The sequence below is a fragment of the Cajanus cajan genome, chromosome 10 (genome assembly GCF_000230855.2).
Source record: "Cajanus cajan strain Asha chromosome 10, NIPB_CcT2T_4, whole genome shotgun sequence".
In the NCBI taxonomy this organism is placed as follows: domain Eukaryota; kingdom Viridiplantae; phylum Streptophyta; class Magnoliopsida; order Fabales; family Fabaceae; genus Cajanus; species Cajanus cajan.
Window position 1 is genome coordinate 35,148,936 of NC_138526.1, and position 17,824 is coordinate 35,166,759.

The 17,824-nt window shown below is 32.0% G+C and overlaps 1 protein-coding gene and 1 pseudogene across 2 annotated transcripts; one reads left to right on the forward strand and one right to left on the reverse strand.

Moving 5' to 3' along the window:
• Window positions 1-3,275: 3,275 nt before the first annotated feature.
• LOC109808961 (protein SRG1-like) lies at window positions 3,276-8,784 on the reverse strand (annotated as a pseudogene). Its single transcript, XR_014430314.1, has 4 exons — window positions 7,410-8,784; window positions 6,836-7,083; window positions 6,281-6,605; window positions 3,276-4,006 (listed from the first exon to the last, which is right to left on the reverse strand). The product of XR_014430314.1 is annotated as a protein SRG1-like (transcript).
• Window positions 8,785-12,890: 4,106 nt separating this feature from the next.
• LOC145952459 (uncharacterized) lies at window positions 12,891-17,448 on the forward strand. The gene is made up of 7 exons (XM_083064822.1): window positions 12,891-12,915; window positions 14,675-14,765; window positions 14,865-14,998; window positions 15,146-15,247; window positions 15,417-15,758; window positions 15,831-16,505; window positions 16,598-17,448. The coding sequence occupies exons 1-7, from the start codon at window positions 12,891-12,893 to the stop codon at window positions 17,446-17,448; spliced, it is 2,220 nt and encodes a 739-aa protein (XP_082920948.1).
• The last annotated feature ends 376 nt before the right edge of the window (window positions 17,449-17,824 follow it).

Genomic DNA, 17,824 nt, shown 5'->3' on the forward strand with positions numbered 1-17,824 from the left:
TTTTAATACATAATAAATTATATTTAAAAAATTGAGATGGACGATGTGTAACTTCTCAACACCTCCGTTCACAGATGCTGCTAAACCAAGTGATACTTCTTATATTAGAATAGGCAAATCAAGAATATAAATTCTAGACTTTTATATTATGTTAAGTTTCAATTAAAATCAATTGACATTTAGTGAATGTCTAACAGATATATATCCGGCACCTAAATGTGAGACTTCTCAACATATTTAACTTTATCCTATTCATAGTTTAACTCCATCAATCATGCCAACAATAACAATACCACGATAATGATTTGTGCTTGGTCCAATAGAGTGGAGTATACACGTGGTAGAACAAAAAAAAATATTATTTGAAATAAACTTTGGTCACTAAGTTTAATATATCATGTAAAAGATATTATAAGTAAATTTAAAGTCATAAGGATAAAATAGTTTTTTATTTATATATTCTCAAAAATATTTTTCTTTTTCTATGTGCTCTATCTTAATGACATTTACTTTTTTTTTTTGGTATGTTTTACATGACAGATTATTAGCAATGGTATATACCGAAGTATTGAACATTGAGCAACAGTGAACTCTGAGAAGGAAAGAGTTTCGATCGATTGCAACATTCTATAGCCCAAGACATGATGGTGTGATAGGTCCTTGGCCAAGCTTGATCACTAAACAAACACCACCAAATTCAAAAGAATTCAAACAAAGGACTACTTCAAGAATTTTATCGCACGTAAACTTGAAGGAAAGTCTTACAGAGATGCCTTGAGAATAGAGCATCATAATTGAAGTTAAAAATTAGTAGAAGAGAAAGATATTGATGACCTAAAATCAGTCTATGTTAATGATGTGTCTAGTTCAATATATGACTGCAAAGGTGAAACTACTCTTTGTTGAAGTTTATTTTGTTAGTTGATCTATTGAGACCTTAAGAAGCTAGTTGCTACTTCTAAAATGTGAACGTATTATGTGGAGAAAGGACAAAATATTTTTTTATGTAATTTTAGATGGTGTTTGTTTTTTTTTTTTTTTTTTTGGCATTTAAATTGACTTGAAGAAGCACATCCTTGTGATAATACTAAATAATGTCAGATTGAAAATATTCATAAAAAATGCGGCAAAATTTGAGGTTGAAAAATGAAAAGTATAGTGATATTAAAAGGTATTTGTTCTAGAATTTCATGGTAATATTTGGTAAAAAAAAATTAAAAAATTTGAGTTTTGGTACACATCATCAGTATCTTTTACATGTGGCAGTTGTTAAGATGATTGATTCAAGTTTTGATAAAAAAAATAATAATAAAAAAAAACTGTTTTTATTTTATTTTATCTCTTCAATGAAAATAGGGTTCTATTGTTTTCATGGAAAGAAGAACCTATGATTAATTTTTCTAGAGATTAATTTTCATACGAACAATTTTAATGAAAACGAAATCTTTCAATTGTTTATTTTATTATATTGAACTGAATTAGTAGAGTATATTGAATCTATTAAAATGGTTATAATAGAGTTTCACGCTCAATAATAAAGGATTATAGTTCCTAAAGAATCTCTTAAATACTAAAATTAATTATATATGCATTGGATTAGGAATTTTGTAACCATAATGCAAAACATGCTTATGATCTCTAACGAGGATCATTTAACAAAATAGGCTAGTCTCTTCGAACATAGTAAATTAAGGTTTTGAATTCTATTAAAAAAATTGCATATTAATTAGCACCATCCAAATATGAATAATCTATACTTATAAAAATGATATATTTTGATAATTATTTTTTTAATTTTTATTTTTTAATAGATCATTGTATCTTTTAAATGTAAAAAAATAATAATAATTTATATCATTTTCAAATAATTATCCATAATTTCTAATATTTATTTATATCTAATTAGTAGAGACACGAAGTGTTTCAACCCCTCTAATAATAATAATACCAATATAAATAATAATACTCACAGATGTAATATACAACTATATAATAAAGGTATTAATTAAAACAATAAATAATTAAAAAAATACATGTGTTAAAGGATAAAATAAGTGTTTTTATTAAATTTTTAATATAGTATTATTATTTTTTCATTTATACTCCTATTTAGTGTTATAAAAACTAGATCAGATTGTCTGATTTTTCAACCAAGAACTTGACCAAAACAATTAGGTTTTTGGATTGAAGATGTATTCGAACCGAATTAAACCGGTTCAAACCGTCCAGTTTGTTAATTAATATCAGCTGGTAGAAACTTAATTAATTTTTAAAATAATAAAAAAAATTAAAACATGCATTTTGTTACATGGTATAGGACTCAAAACATGTCCTCCCAAATTAAGGTACATCACATTTATCATCAAGGGATTCGAACCTTATCCTCCCAAAGTACAGTACAACACACTTATCACCAAGTCAAGCAGTTACAACATGTTAAATATACAATTTTAACATAATAGAAATTAATAACAAAAACTTTGTTTCCGGTGGAATTTGAGTCTTACACCTTCAAGTTAACATGTGTGTTGATTTACCACTAAGCTTAGCACATATTGAATGTTACATATTACAAATATATAATACACATACAGTTTATTCCTATTTTTATATTAAATTATATATTATTTTTAATATAAATCGAGTCTCTGATTTAATTATTAAACCATTAAATCGCTGTTGAGATTGATTTGATGGTTTGTTTAACTTTTACATTGTTTTTAGTAAAAAAAAAATTAATCATAAATTTAATTTTGTAAAATTATATTTCTCTTTCATATATTTATTAGCTTTTCTTGTAATTTTTTAAAAAAATAAATATCGAGTCCTTATGAAAATATAGTTCTTTTGAAATGTGAGGAATTTACTTTCTATAGGTTATTTAATATAGCTAAACATGTTATTTTTTTAACTTCAAAGCAAAAATATCCCAAATTGTAATGTTGTTAACTAGGTGCGATGATCTTCTATTTGGTTGGTAACATTATGATCAATTTGGCTTGTAATGAAGCAATTTTCTCTCTAAAAAATTATAGATTTTGAGGATATGGTGGATTTAATTAAGCTGAGATCTTGAAACTGATTAAGGGCTAAAGATTTAGCTTTTCAATACCCATTTGCTCTTTGGTCTAATAACCTATTTTTTTTTCTTAAATTTCTACTGATATGAGTCCTTCCTGTCATACTTTATAAGTGCTGATTATTGTTTCTTATAATTGTCATTGAAGAGTTGATGCTATTTTATTCTCGTTGTTACTATCATAATTTATTATATAAAATGCTACTGTCATTGATTTCGCTATTTGGTATTTAGTTTTGAGAGTTATCAATGTCCTACAAAAACTATCCAAACATGTAATGCATTTATTGGATATATGGTATTAATTGCTAGTTTCATAATTCTATTTGTAAAATTTTGAAGCTAATTTTTGTATTATGAATTAGAGTACCCTTGTACTTTTTATATATATATATATATATATAAAGACAGTAGAATACCATTATTTTTAGAGAAGGATATATGATGTAATTTCCACTGATAAAACAAAATCAGCAAAGAAAAAGTGACTACTTTGGCTCGACCTTTATTTCCTTGTGGATGACAACAAGTCTTCAATCTATTCATAAATGCACGCATCAAATTTGGCTACAATCTAGCAATGACATATGGTGACAATGCTGTAAAGATAGTAGCTAATTTTATCACTTCAATTGCGATGCTATATATTAGAGAATATAATTACTAATTATATTCTCTAATACTATTATATTCTTATGGTATCTAAGTAAGACTTTCCATCAAGTTTACGAGAAAATAGGCCCCTAAGTATTCCTCAATTCTAATTCTTTTGAACTTTGCTGGTGTTTGTTCTGTGATTAAGCTAGCCGCGGGACCTACTTCAACGTCTTGTTTAGGGCTATGGAATGTTGCAATTGAAAGCCTTTCTATTTCTGAGTTCACTGTTGCCCTGTGCTCAATACTTTGGTATATCCCATTCGTTATCATCTGCCATATAAAAACATGCATGCAAACAAAATCGAAGGTGTCACGTGAATGTTAATTGGCATAAAGAAAATAGCAATTGTTTACGGTGGATTTCGTTTTATGGATCCTTTTTATTCGAACTAGCACGATTTCACGTTTCAATTTATGCGTGTTCGTGACATGACAGAATTGAAGACTTTCAGTGAAAAAATAAAATCGTACAAGTAAGAAATAGAGTTTTCATTAAATGGTAATAGAATTACAATTCGTAAGGGTAACGAAACGTGTTTAGAATGACTACACTACACTAGACTAGATTATGCTATGCTACGCTATGTTATGCTACTCCTAAAAAAGGAAAAAGAAAGGTGGTCGAGAAATCGTACCCAAAGCTGTCTCGTACGCACAGTATGCCTTATGCACAGGCTGCGGAGTGCATGTGAGGTATTGTGGGAATTAGATTTTCGACCCCCTGCTACGAGCATGGCTCGTTTAATTTATAGACAAAGATTTGGTAAAGGTAACTGTTTCTGACGTGCCCCGGAAGTGCATAACCGTTCTAAACTTCCACCTCGACCTCGTGGCTTATTCCCGGGCACGTCTTTGGATAACTCTTGGAACTGCTCATTAACTTCCCCAAACCGTTCTGTAGCCTTTGACACTTATCCCATGATTTACTTCAACCGCTATTACATCGTGTCTCCTTTAAGTTCTTCATTCTGAGAGGTTGCGAAGTGTGTTCGTGTATGTCCGGATTCTTGGGATTTCGAGTAACCAACGAAAAATATACTACTCGAGTGTTTCCTGATTTTTCTTGTACTTTGAGAGGTTGCGAGGCTGTGAGCCTTTCTCTTGAGCAGCGTCCTTCCTAGTTCAATAATTTCGAGAGTTTCTCGAAAAGTGTCTTCGTGTCCTTCCTGGTACAATGATTTCGAGAGTTTCTCAAAAAGTGTCTTCGTGTCCTTCCTGGTACAATGATTTCGAGAGTTTCTCAAAAAGTGTCTTCGTGTCCTTCCTGGTACAATGATTTCGAGAGTTTCACGAAAAGTGTCTTCGTGTCCTTCCTCAGAAACTTCTTTACCATTTTCTGATCACCTAGGATTTAAAGCACCTCTGTATTTCGAGTGCCTCCGAATTCATTTTCCGGTACCAACAGCAATATAATAAATAAATAAAAAACAATCTCAACGATACAATTTCTAATACACTTTTTAATATCGATTTAAACTTGTACATAACTCGTGAAATAAGAAGACACAACTTTGTTGTCTTCCAAAATAGTAAAATAGCTCATTAATTAATAATAATTAAAAATGTATCCAGAGTTTTAAATTACTGTCGATAATCACAATGCGACTGCAACATAAAGAATTTTAAATTCACTGCAATTGCATCGTATCACTTACGATTTCTCTAATTTTCTACAACATTAAAGATTATAGTACTACATCTACAATTATTACTGCAACCATAATTTAAAATTATATGAAAAAGGATTTCACTTATAAAAAAAATGATATCAATATCAAATACACTACAACAAAAAAAGTTTTTTTAAGTAATATTTAAAAATAATCTAATTATTTATAAATATTATTAATTTACTTTTACGAGATATTATTAAATGTTATCAAAATGATATTTTTGTAATATTTTAATAATGTCAAGTTTTAATTAATTTTATAAAATAATAATTAATTTTAATATAATATTTTTATCAATTATACTTTATAATTGTCAATTTCCTGCAGTATATTAAAAATTAAAGTTTATTTATCTTAAATATAATTCTATATAAATATATATTTTTATCTGTCATTTATTTATTTGATATAAAATTTTAATTTTAAAAAATAATTAAAGATTGAAGATGTGTATTTTTTATGTGATTTTTTTTCTCGATATGAGATTTTAATTTTGAAAATAATTATTAAAAAATAATATTAAAATAAAAAATATTATTTTATTTATAGTAACATTTTTTAAAAAATGTTACAAAATAATATATTTATTTAATTTATAGTAACATTTTAATAAATGTAAGTAAATGTTTCTTAAAAAAAAAGTAAAAAATGTAGTAGTCATATACATATAAAAATATATATATACTTTTTCCCTCATCCTTTGAATTTACTAGTCGCATACTATTCAACTATTTAACCAAGAGTTTGGCTCTCACATTTAATGTCATGCCAAAACTCAGTTGGAGTTATTTTATTCAACTTCAACAATGCAAGTGGAATTCAAAGAGTTGGTATTATAGTAAGATGAATGGTGGTTATATAATTATATTACCTCTAGAATTTCTCCAATGTTGATAATGAAGGCATTAGGTAGGGGCTTGATAGGAACCCACATGCCATTTTTCTTTATTTGGAGTCCTTCTACTTCATTGACTTGTAGGAGGATAGTGAGACCAACTCCATCTGAATGGGGTGTGAGGCCAATAACCTTCTCTGGTTCAGGACATGGAGGGTAATAGTTCATCCTCACTGCCTGTCTCAAGTTTTTAAACAACTTTATCATTTCCATTTCTTCCACTTCAAGAGCTTTTTCCATATGTGCAATAATAACCATGGCTAGATTTTTTATTTCTTGTGAGTAAAGCTCTAAAGAGTCTCTGCATCACAAAATGTAGTGATTAAACATGTAAAGTCATCCACAAATTTAAAATATATTTTGAAAGAATTTTCTTTCTTTAAATGAAAAAAGTGCATAGTAGTTATTTTTTGAGTATATAAAGTTTTTTTTTTGTTAATAAATACATACAAATTTCTAATTTATAAAACCTAATAACAACAAATATATTTTTGTTAGCCAACTTAAAACTTAAATATGGAAATAGAGAACCTGAATGGAAGAGGTAGTTGTGGAAATAAATGAGGCATTCTTGAGTGTGTTGGAAGGGTAGTCATATAAAACATATCAGCCCAATCAAGCTTTTGATCATCACTCACAACAAATGCTTGTCCAAAACCCTCCATATATTGTGGACTCTGCCAAAAAAATTTCTTCTCCGACATTGGAAGTTTGAAAAACTCCTGAATCTCTAACTTCACTTTCTCCACCAAGGAAGAGCTAACACCATGGTTTATCAGCTACAAGAAGATTAACAACTAAGTGCTTGTTTGGATTATTATTTAAAATGATGTAAACAGAAATTTTCTCATTCCAAAACAGAAAAATGAGAAGTAAAATTTGTTACTTTCACGTTCAACAGCCGTTTAAGAATTTTTCATGATAAACCAAACACATTATAAATCAATTTGTAATCAATTCAGATTAAATTTAGATTTAATAAATACAGTTTTGTCTTTTTAAGTGATTTTTTTTTATATATATCTAGAATGTCTCAAGCCTAGAATCAAACAGAAAGATGTGTTGATGTTAAAAAGAAATTAAAGGATAAAGAGAGAAAAGAGACCTGAAAGAATCCCCATTCCTTGCATGCAAGGTGAAGCTTGGTCAATTCGGAACTACCAGATTCCACAGAGAGCAAGCATTGCATATCAATAATTGGGATCTCAAGGATACTATTAGCTTCAGAGAAGATCACAACGTTATCATGTTGAGGTTGAATGTATCTTTGTGGAACGCTAGATGTATTTTCTTTAGCTAATTCTTGAACCGATGGTACCAAAAGAGAAGTCCCAAATGGTTTCGTGATCTCTGCCATAGCCTTTGGTACCTCTGATGTTCTTCTCGAATCTCGATATAAGCTAATCACATGAATGGTTGACTACATTCCCAATATCTTTTGCAGTTTGTTTCACATTGATTAAACAAACTTATCAATTATATATTCATGGATCCAGTTCATCTATCATGTTTTTTTGTCTGCTTTCATGTTTCTCTCACAAAAAACTATACATAACTAAAAAACCAATTTATTTATAAATAGCAATAATTTCTTCTTAATTATTAACTTCTAATCGATATATATCATATACTCTGTTTGTTCTTTATTATAAAAAAAATACATTTCTTATTTTTTTAATATAAACAAATTTAATTACGTACTTTTCTGTTGTAATAACCCAGCTAGTCACTATACGCTGCACAGTACACTAGAAACACCACACAGAAAGGAACAAGTGTATACATATAGGATTTAGAATATATACATATACATGGTCCAAGTCTGGATAGAGTTAAAGTGTACAAAAATACATCAAATGCTACTACACCAAGTAGCTAAAACAACAAAATATCCTAAAAGATCAGCTCTGCCTGCTAGCTGAAGACTCATCATCAGCCACCAACCTATCCCTGCTCTGCTCCCATACATAGTATGATCATCGCAGTCCAAACCACATGGAAACAACAAACGGTAAGCTAGTGAAAAGAAACAACATACATATATAAATATATGAATAGTAAACAGCTACAGTTATCAGCACATCAATCAGCACAACAATCAGCTTAACAACATCAGCTTAATATGTAGATAACTGCACACATCTGACATCATTAAGCAATAACAACACCGACTTAGCGGCTATAACAGCACCGACTTAGCGGCTATAACAACACTACAATAGTGGCTATAACAGTACCAACATAGCAGCTATAACAACACCACAATAGTGGCTATAACAGCACCGATATAGCGGCTATAACAGCAACACAATAGTGGCTATAACAGCACCGACATAGCGGCTATAACAACACCACAATAGTGGCTATAACAGCATACAGCTCAGCATAGCACAACAATATCAGCATCTAGCACAGCTAAACAACTTACAGCACAATAATATCAGCATACAACAATAATGACTTACAGCTCAGCTAAACAACTTACAGCACAACAATATCAGCATACAGTAATTAGCGACTTACAGCTCAGCTAAACAACTTACAGCACAGCAATATCAGCATACAACAATTAGCAGCTTACAGCTCAGCTAAACAACTTACAGCACAACGATATACATCAACTACAGCTTAAATCAGCATACAAAGATCAGTTTAACATCTAAACACAGCTCACAGCACAGCCTGAACATCCTTAATCAGAAATAACATCTAACAACACGGCATATTCATCAATTACAGCTCAACATCATAATTCAGCATTATCAATTAGTAATTACAACAATATTTAACAACTACAGCTCAGCTCAGCATATCTATCAGAAAATTTCTATACATAACAACTTAACATCAAATATCATGTCTGCGCCCGGCACGCTCATAGTCGCGCCCGGCGTGGCACATCTAGAGAGCACCAGGACTCAACGCGCCCGCCGCAATTCCCATTACGCCCGGCACGCTAGGAGGTAGAGACCTCAGAAGGTCTCACACACCCGGCGTGCAAACCCTCGCTCGGTGCAGGGTAAGCAGAGACTTCCCCAAAGTCTCACGCCCAGCGCAATATAAATTGCGCCCGGTGCCACCTCTGGCAGAGACTCCCAAGGAGTCTCCATGACCAGCGAGACAAGGTCACGCCCAGCGCCACACCAGAAATCCCCAAGCAATGTCACTTACTGATATCGCGCCTAGCGCGGTCCAACCACGCCCGGCAGGGGCCATCTAGAGGCTCACACCCTCAAGCTCGCCCGACGCATACACCACTGTGCCCGACGGCTTGCCCAATGGAGCCCTCTAATGGTGACGCGCCCGACGCGAAGAACTGCGCCCGGCGTGATACTCAGCAGCAACCCTCAAACTTCGAAAATCTCTTCCAAACTTGCACCAAATCAACTTTCCAAACACATGCAATCGGCCCAAAACATCACATTTTCATCAAACAACCCAAAAATTCCAACTTTACCCACATGCAACCAAAATCAAGAAAACCTCAAGATTTTCATCAAAACCCCGGAAACCCCGAAAACTCATTTTCATCAAAACAACTCATCAATCATCAGAAAATCAGCCAAAGAACTAGCTTCCCTTACCTGAAGATTGGATCAGGATAGCCAAGAAGCGGAATTCCCTTTCCGAAGCTCAACCTGGAACGTCAATCGTTCAGAAGTAAGCTTTCTAGTCCAGAGCCCTTCTCTCTGACTACAAGAAAAATGCTGATTTCCGACAGAAACAGGTAAATTTTCGACGGATTTTTTGTTTTCCAACGGATTTTCGACGGATTTCAATCCGTCAAAAAAAGTGCATCGAAAAAAAAATCCGTCAGAAATAATTTTTCCGACAGAATTTTCCGACAGAAAATTCCGTCAAAAAATTCCGACGGAAATATCCTCGAAAAACTGTCGAAAATTTCCGATAGAAATATTAGGTTACACTCAACAATATTTGTTTAATATTTGTTTACATGAACAGGACTAGGTACACTCAACAATATTTGTTTAATAAGAATGGAAATTCACCTTTAAAAGAAATATTCAGCAAACAACTAGTATTAATAATAGGTAAAAACTAACAATTGCAATAAGAGTTTAACAAGAGAAATTAGAATATAACAAGAAAGGTAGCAACAAAGTTTAAATTAATGAGTAAAAATTAAAAACAAAGCTACCAAAATCTAATTCTTACCATAAAATAAATTAGTTTGTGATATTTGTCTTAATTATTCAATTATATTTTGCATCTCCTTGAAATTGGTTTTCATCATCTACATCATCCCTTGCCAAGGTTATTGTATCTGTTTCATTTGTAAATAAATTGCTTAAGTCCTGCTCATGATACGACTCACTTTCAAATATAATATCTTCCCCAACTTCTCACATATCACACAAATCTCTTGGCATCATGTGGACAACAACACTCCACCCTTTATTTACCTCATCATCAACATAATACACCATTTGTGCTTGTGAAGCTTCAATATAGGGGTCATGTTCTTCACGTTCACCTATGTGAATACAATGAGAAAAGTTCACTTAAGTAAATTGCCCCTAGCTAAATACTTTATTTCATCTGGCACTACATCCGTAATGTCTGGATATGTAACCTAATTAGAGATTGTGTTAGTCACATAAGTGCATTATAATTTTCACATGAAATTAGTTTTGAACATACTCGATGAAGAAACCAATTAGCAAATTCTTTACTAACTATCTTTTCCAACTCTATAATTGAAAGCCTTCGATTTCTTGTCTTCCTCTTAGTGAATGTCTTGAAATCACTACCATAAAAGAATATCATGTTAAATCACTACCATAAAAGAATATCACATACAATATATTTATTTAAGAATTTCAAAAGCAAAATCTAAGAATTTATTTAATCCATCTAGATATTCTATTGTATTCCTTGGCATATCAATCCATGATTTATCCATTACTACATCCATCTGACTAGAAGAAGAAAAAACTAGATAAGTAAATTAATTTAAAAAGTGGCATATATAAAAATGAAAACTAGATAAGTAAATTAATTTAAAAAGTGGCATATATAAAAATGAACATAAAATACTTAATAACTCTACGACTATAATTATAGTCATGAATCAGCATTACCTATATAATCACATGTTTAGTCTGGGGAAAGAAAAATTGAGAAGAACATACTTATTTAACCCAAATAATTAAAAAATAAAGACTTGAAGATTCATACACCTTTTTTCTTATACTTCTGTCTACAAGTTCACCCATATTTTAACTCCAAATTCCGATGACTATAGTCTATAGTTAGGTAAAATCAATTTTGATGAACAAATCAGTAGTCCATCACATGTTTAGCAATCTGAGAACTTTGCCTTGAGACAGAGGAAACAGAACTCTCCTAACTATGAAGCTAAATCTGATACAAGATATCGAGAACCATTGCTCAACTAGAACAAACTTGAGCAAACACACAAGTGATGCCAACTACCAGAAAACATAGTTAATAAAGGATCAAGAGGCAAAGAAGAAGAAAGGATGTTGCATATTCAAACTAAATTAGACAAGCTCAAGTGTCACAATCCACATATACATAAATGAGAAAGAAAAGACCAGAACATATGACAAAGAATTTTGTTAAACATGTCCCAACTGAGAAAGGAATGTTATGTTTTCTTATCAAATCTACCATTGCTCAACAAATTTTAACTTTATATTTCCAAGGGCATTAAATTTTTTACCATATATATATTCATAACCAAAAAGAAAAATCTTAGTACACCAAGCATTGCATAAACTTAACAATTGAAACAAAACAAGATCAAATTGAAGAGACGGTGAGAAAATCCTGATACAGGCAGTGGCTTATGCAAAGTTCCAAAACAAATGAATTACATGTTCCAAATATTTGGACTATTTCCATAATCCTTAGCTATAAACCAACACAACGACTCCATTTTTTTGTCTATTTTGTTTTACCCTGCCAACCTTCACCAAATCCTACATGACATAACTAATCAGCAAAACTACAAGCACATGATAATCAATTACAGCAAGTCCCCTTATGGTACGAATCGAACTTCAAAGACAAACAGAAAAAAATTTCCATAATTTTCTTTTTATTTCCTTTCCATACCCGAAGCTGCCAAAGCTAGCATTAGCAACCATCTTCCATAGTATCCACAACCATGTTTTATTTAATAAAACAACAAAAACACAAACATGCCACTTAGTTATGGCATTCAAACTCCACAATATTCAATAATAACAATTCAATAGAAAGATCAATAAAATAGGGAAAAGTGTAAATGCAGAAGTAAAATATCAAAGCACCTGCAATTGTTCACGGATAGTAGGAACATATGAATAGAAATGTAATCTTTGTCCCAGCATGCAGGCAAATAGATTTTGTCACCTGGTTATGAAGCAGAGGAAATTGTTTATAAGTGAAGTGAGATTAAAAGAAAAAAAGAAAAGAAATAGTTTGTAGAATAAAGGAGCAAGAAGAGAAAGGGGGAAAATGGTAAATGAGAAAAAATAGGGAAAAGCATGAAAAGCGGGTACACCCCCATTCCCATTCCCATTCTGTTTTATTTATTCATCAAGCACCGCCAGAGAGGATGAAACTTCCGGCGAGCGGTGAAGGTGAGGGTGAGATGAAGAAGGCGAAGAGAGGATGAACAAACCTTGTGTTCGAGGTGCTGAAGCACATGGACACGCGGACGCTGGGGATGGCGGGTTCGTGAGGCTTTTCGTGAACTAGAAATTGTTTCTTTTATTTCTTTTAAATTGATTTTATAAGTTTTTTTTTATTTCATAAAAGAACTAAGACACATATAATTAATTAAATAAAAAATTATTGAATATTCTGGCAGTTTAAAACCGCTAGTAAGTGCCAATACTGTAACGATTGCCATTCTTGCGGTTTAAAACCGTCAGAAACTGTCAATAATTGGCTTTTTGACCAAAGTGGGGTCGTTGACCAAGTTATTTACGTAAATGGGGCTGTTCTGAATTTATTTACGCCTTTGGGGCTGTTTACAACGGTGTCGCTATGGCCCATAGCGACACCAATGCCACGTGGCTTTTTTTTTTTGGCGGAGGGATGGCTGGAATGAGCCACAACAGTGTCGCTATGGGCTGGACCAACACAGTTTGTGAGCCAACAAAGATGGTGTAGCCCATAGCGACACCATTTAAGAAAAAAAACAAAAAAAACTGAAATAATTTAAATGTAACCTTAAAATAATCAACTGAGTATACTTATTATATATTTATAAAAAAAAATTATTTCAAAATGTAATTTTAAAAAATAGATTTAATTATTTATATAAGTGGCACTGTGGCCTATAGCGACACAGAGTCGCTGTGGCCCACAACGCCACTAATTAATTTTTTTTTTTTAGTTATTAACTTATTTTGTTTGGAAATTTGTTTAATTTATATTTAGCACTTAAATATTAATTTGTAATTAAAAATTTTATTTTTCTGTAATTTATATTGTTTTTGTATATATATTTTTGTCCTTTTAAATAATTTTAAATAGGCGCTGTGGCCTACAGCGACTCTTAGTGTCGCTGTGGCCCACAGCGCCAGTAATTTTTTTTTTTTTTTAGTTATTAACTTATTTTGTTTGGAAATTTGTTTAATTTATATTTAGCACTTAAATATTAATTTGTAATTATAAAGTTTATTTTTCTGTAATTTATATTGTTTTTGTATATATATTTTTGTCCTTTAAATAATTTTAAATAGGCGTTGTGGCCTACAGCGACACTTAGTGTCGTTGTGGCCCACAGCGGCGTAATTTTTTTTTTTTTAGTTATTAACTTATTTTGTTTGGAAATTGGTTTAATTTATATTTAGCACTTAAATATTAATTTGTAATTATAAAGTTTATTTTTCTGTAATTTATATTGTTTTTGTATATATATTTTTGTCCTTTAAATAATTTTAAATAGGCGTTGTGGCCTACAGCGACGCTTAGTGTCGCTGTGGCCCACAGCGCCAGTAATTTTTTTTTTTTTAGTTATTAACTTATTTTGTTTGGAAATTGGTTTAATTTATATTTAGCATTTAAATATTAATTTGTAATTATAAAGTTTATTTTTCTGTAATTTATATTGTTTTTGTATATATATTTTTGTCCTTTAAATAATTTTAAATAGGCGCTATGGCCTACAGCGACTCTTAGTGTCGCTGTGGCCCACAGCGACAATATCACTATATATACCCCCCTAACTCCGTTTTTTTCACAGTTGAAATCATATACTTATTAGTTACGTTTTGGTTGATTTAAATCTCTGAGCTAGTTACGTTTGTTTCTGATTCGGTGAGTATAATTTTGTTTTTTTTAAGATATAAATTGTAGGTATTTGCACTAATTAATTTTTTGTTGTTGCAGATATTATGGATCAAATGATTGCTTATATTTACACTGGAAAAATGTATGAAGGTGCTGAAGGTGTAACATTTGATGGACCAAAAAAAGGAATGTATATTAAACGAGGTATCACTTTGGATATATTAAAGAGAAGGATTCACAACAAATTTAATCTTAACTCAAATCAAGTGATATTATCTGTAAGTTACAGATTTTTAGTATCACAAGGTGATAACAACATATATTCTTCATTGGAATTGAGTGACGATGATGATGTACAATGCATGATAGAAGCATTTCAGAGCCAGAATGTGATGCCAATAATGGAATTATATGTTGAAATAGGTATGCAAGAATCTTCTACTTTTTCATTAGAAAATTTGTCAATTCAACGATCACCTTTGACCACAAGAGATGAAGATGAAGATGACGATGAAGATGAAGACTATCATGTTTCATCATCATATGAAAGCATTGATGAATCGAATGAAGATGAAATTGATAATTGTGAACCATTTGATTATGAGGTGCAGCCGGATGTTCTTGTTAATAGTCCAATGGTTGAACCAATTTCAATGTATCCACCTACTGAAGGTAACATCGGAAAATTAAATTTGTCAATAATTTGTTATTTGTTTAAAATAAATTGTTGAAATTGATTTTATGGAAATTAATAAATTCATTATTATTAAAATAGGTGGAAGTCAATTTTGGGGTAATTTACCCCACTACACTAACATCAATTGGAATCATCCCGATGAAGAAGATATCCCAGGGATGGATGTCGGTAGTACTTGGTCAATTGGGCAAGATTTATATGTGGGGTTGGAGTTTGAGAATAAAGATGCAGTTAAAAATGCAGTCAAGCAAAATGCAATGAGAATGCATCAAAGTTTTTATGTGGTTGAGTCGAAAAAGACTAAGTGGGTTGTTAGATGTCCAAATGCACATGATGGATGTGGATGGTACATGAGAGCTATTGAGTCAAAGAGATCTGATAAGTGGACAGTGACTCAGTGGGGTGGACGTCATACGTGTTTGAACATGTCTTTGTCCCAAGATCATGCTAAGTTAGATTCTGAGTTAATTGCAACATTCATACAAGGTAAGTTCTGCAAAGTTTATCGTTTATATTAATAATAATTTCTGTTAGTGTTTACTAATATTTAATATGTAGGAATGGTTAACCAAGATCCATCAATCAAGATTAGCCTTATCCAAGAGAGAATAACATCTCAAACTGGGTTTAAAATATCTTATAGAAAGGCTTGGATGGCGAAACAAAAAGCAATTGTTAACGTTTTTGGAGATTGGGAAGAATCGTATGCCTATTTACCTCGATGGATGGAATACATGAAAGAAATTGCTCCAGGGTCATTTTATGATCTGTGTCATGATGAGTTTTTTGTTGGTAATCGTTGTCATCGTGGTTACCGTCAATTTCACAGATTATTCTGGACATTCAAGCCGTGTTGTGATGCCTTTAATTTTTGTAAACCGTTGATACAAGTTGATGACACTCATCTATATGGCAAGTATCGAGGTACGTTGCTCATTGCTACAACTCAAGATGGTAATAACAACGTTCTTCCTCTTGCATTTGCTGTTGTTGAAGGAGAAACATTACTTGCGTGGTCGTGGTTCTTGTCTCATTTGCGGTTACATGTTACAAACAAAGAAGGGATATGTTTAATATCTGATCGACATCGTAGTATTAAATCAGCCATTGACAATGAGGCAATTGGTTGGAGACCGCCAAATGCATATCACAAGTACTGCATTAGGCACATTGCAAGTAATTTTAATACTCGATTCAAGGATGTGAAACTTAAACAAAAGCTTGTGAAGTTAGGTACGTATTGTTATTTTAAAATTTTTAATCATTTGTAAATATTTTATTGTGCATTATTTATAATTTGTGCATTATTTATAATTTGTATGCAGGGTATACACCGTGTAAGCACATTTTTGATCGCAATTTGCAAAAGTTTTGTGAATCTAACCCTGATGTTCAAAGGTGGATAGGAGCTATATCAAAAGACAAATGGAGTATGGCATATGATGCAGATGGTCGAAGATATGGTCACATGACAACAAATTTGTCTGAATGTGTTAACAAGGTGTTAAAGGATTGTAGAAATCTCCCTATCACTGCATTAGTTCGGTCGACGTATACCAGGTGCGCTGAGTATTTTAGTAATCGTGGTAGTCGTGTTTTAGCCGATGTTTCATCTGGGAAGGTCTTCGTTTCAAAGTTGGTTGAAGCTTTGCAAAAAAATCAAGAAGAGGCTTGTTCCCACCAAGTTTGTAGATACGACATTGAATCTTCAAAATTTGAGGTTCAAGAGGCATTTGATCCAATAATACAAACAGGAGGGAAGAAATGGGTAGTGAATTTAAAGGAACGATACTGTCAATGCAGAAAGTTTACAACATTTCATTATCCTTGTTCTCATGTTATAGCTGCATGTGGTGTTGTTAGCATTGATTACTACCAGTTTATAGATCCTGTTTATACCAGTGATTATGTTTTAAAAGCCTACTCTGGTCCGTGGGAACCAATCGGAAATGAAGACTTAATCCCTCTGAGTAATGAGGATTGGATACTTGTCCCAGATCCAACATCAGTGCGCGGGAAAGGGAGACCGAAATCCACAAGAATTAGAAACGAAATGGATTGGGTTGAGAGCTCACAACGACGACCAAAATGTAGCATATGCAAACAAGAGGGTCACAACAGGCGCAATTGTCCATCTAAGTCTAATAATCAGTCGATAAGTTTTGAAGATGTTTAGAATTTGTTAAACATATTGTAATTAGTAATGTGTATTCATGATGGTCATTGTATAACATAATGTAATTACTATTGTCTATTGATAATTATACAAAATCTACTCATCATCGTCTTCCTCATCTTCCTGATGATGATGCCCTCTATCAGTAGCAGGAGTTAGAATACACCGTCGTCGTCTTTCCCTTGCAGCCCTTTGAAGATTTCTTCGAACACGTCTTTGTTCTGGCGGTGATGGGTGATGACTAGCCTCCGCAGAAAATTGTGGACGCAAATCAACACCTGCAACGTCATATTTGACACAAATTATTAATATTGATATAATTATAAGAAGAAAAGAATAACAAAATAATAAAATATGAGTAGACCTGATGTATAAG

Excerpts from the sequence above, each read along its gene's own strand:
- LOC145952459 (XM_083064822.1), top strand. The coding sequence starts at position 12,891 with ATGAAACTTCCGGCGAGCGGTGAAG. Across the intron at positions 14,999-15,145 it reads GGAATTATATGTTGAAATAG|ATGAAATTGATAATTGTGAA; the intron begins GTATGCAAGAAT and ends AATCGAATGAAG. Across the intron at positions 15,248-15,416 it reads AATGTATCCACCTACTGAAG|AAGATATCCCAGGGATGGAT; the intron begins GTAACATCGGAA and ends ATCCCGATGAAG.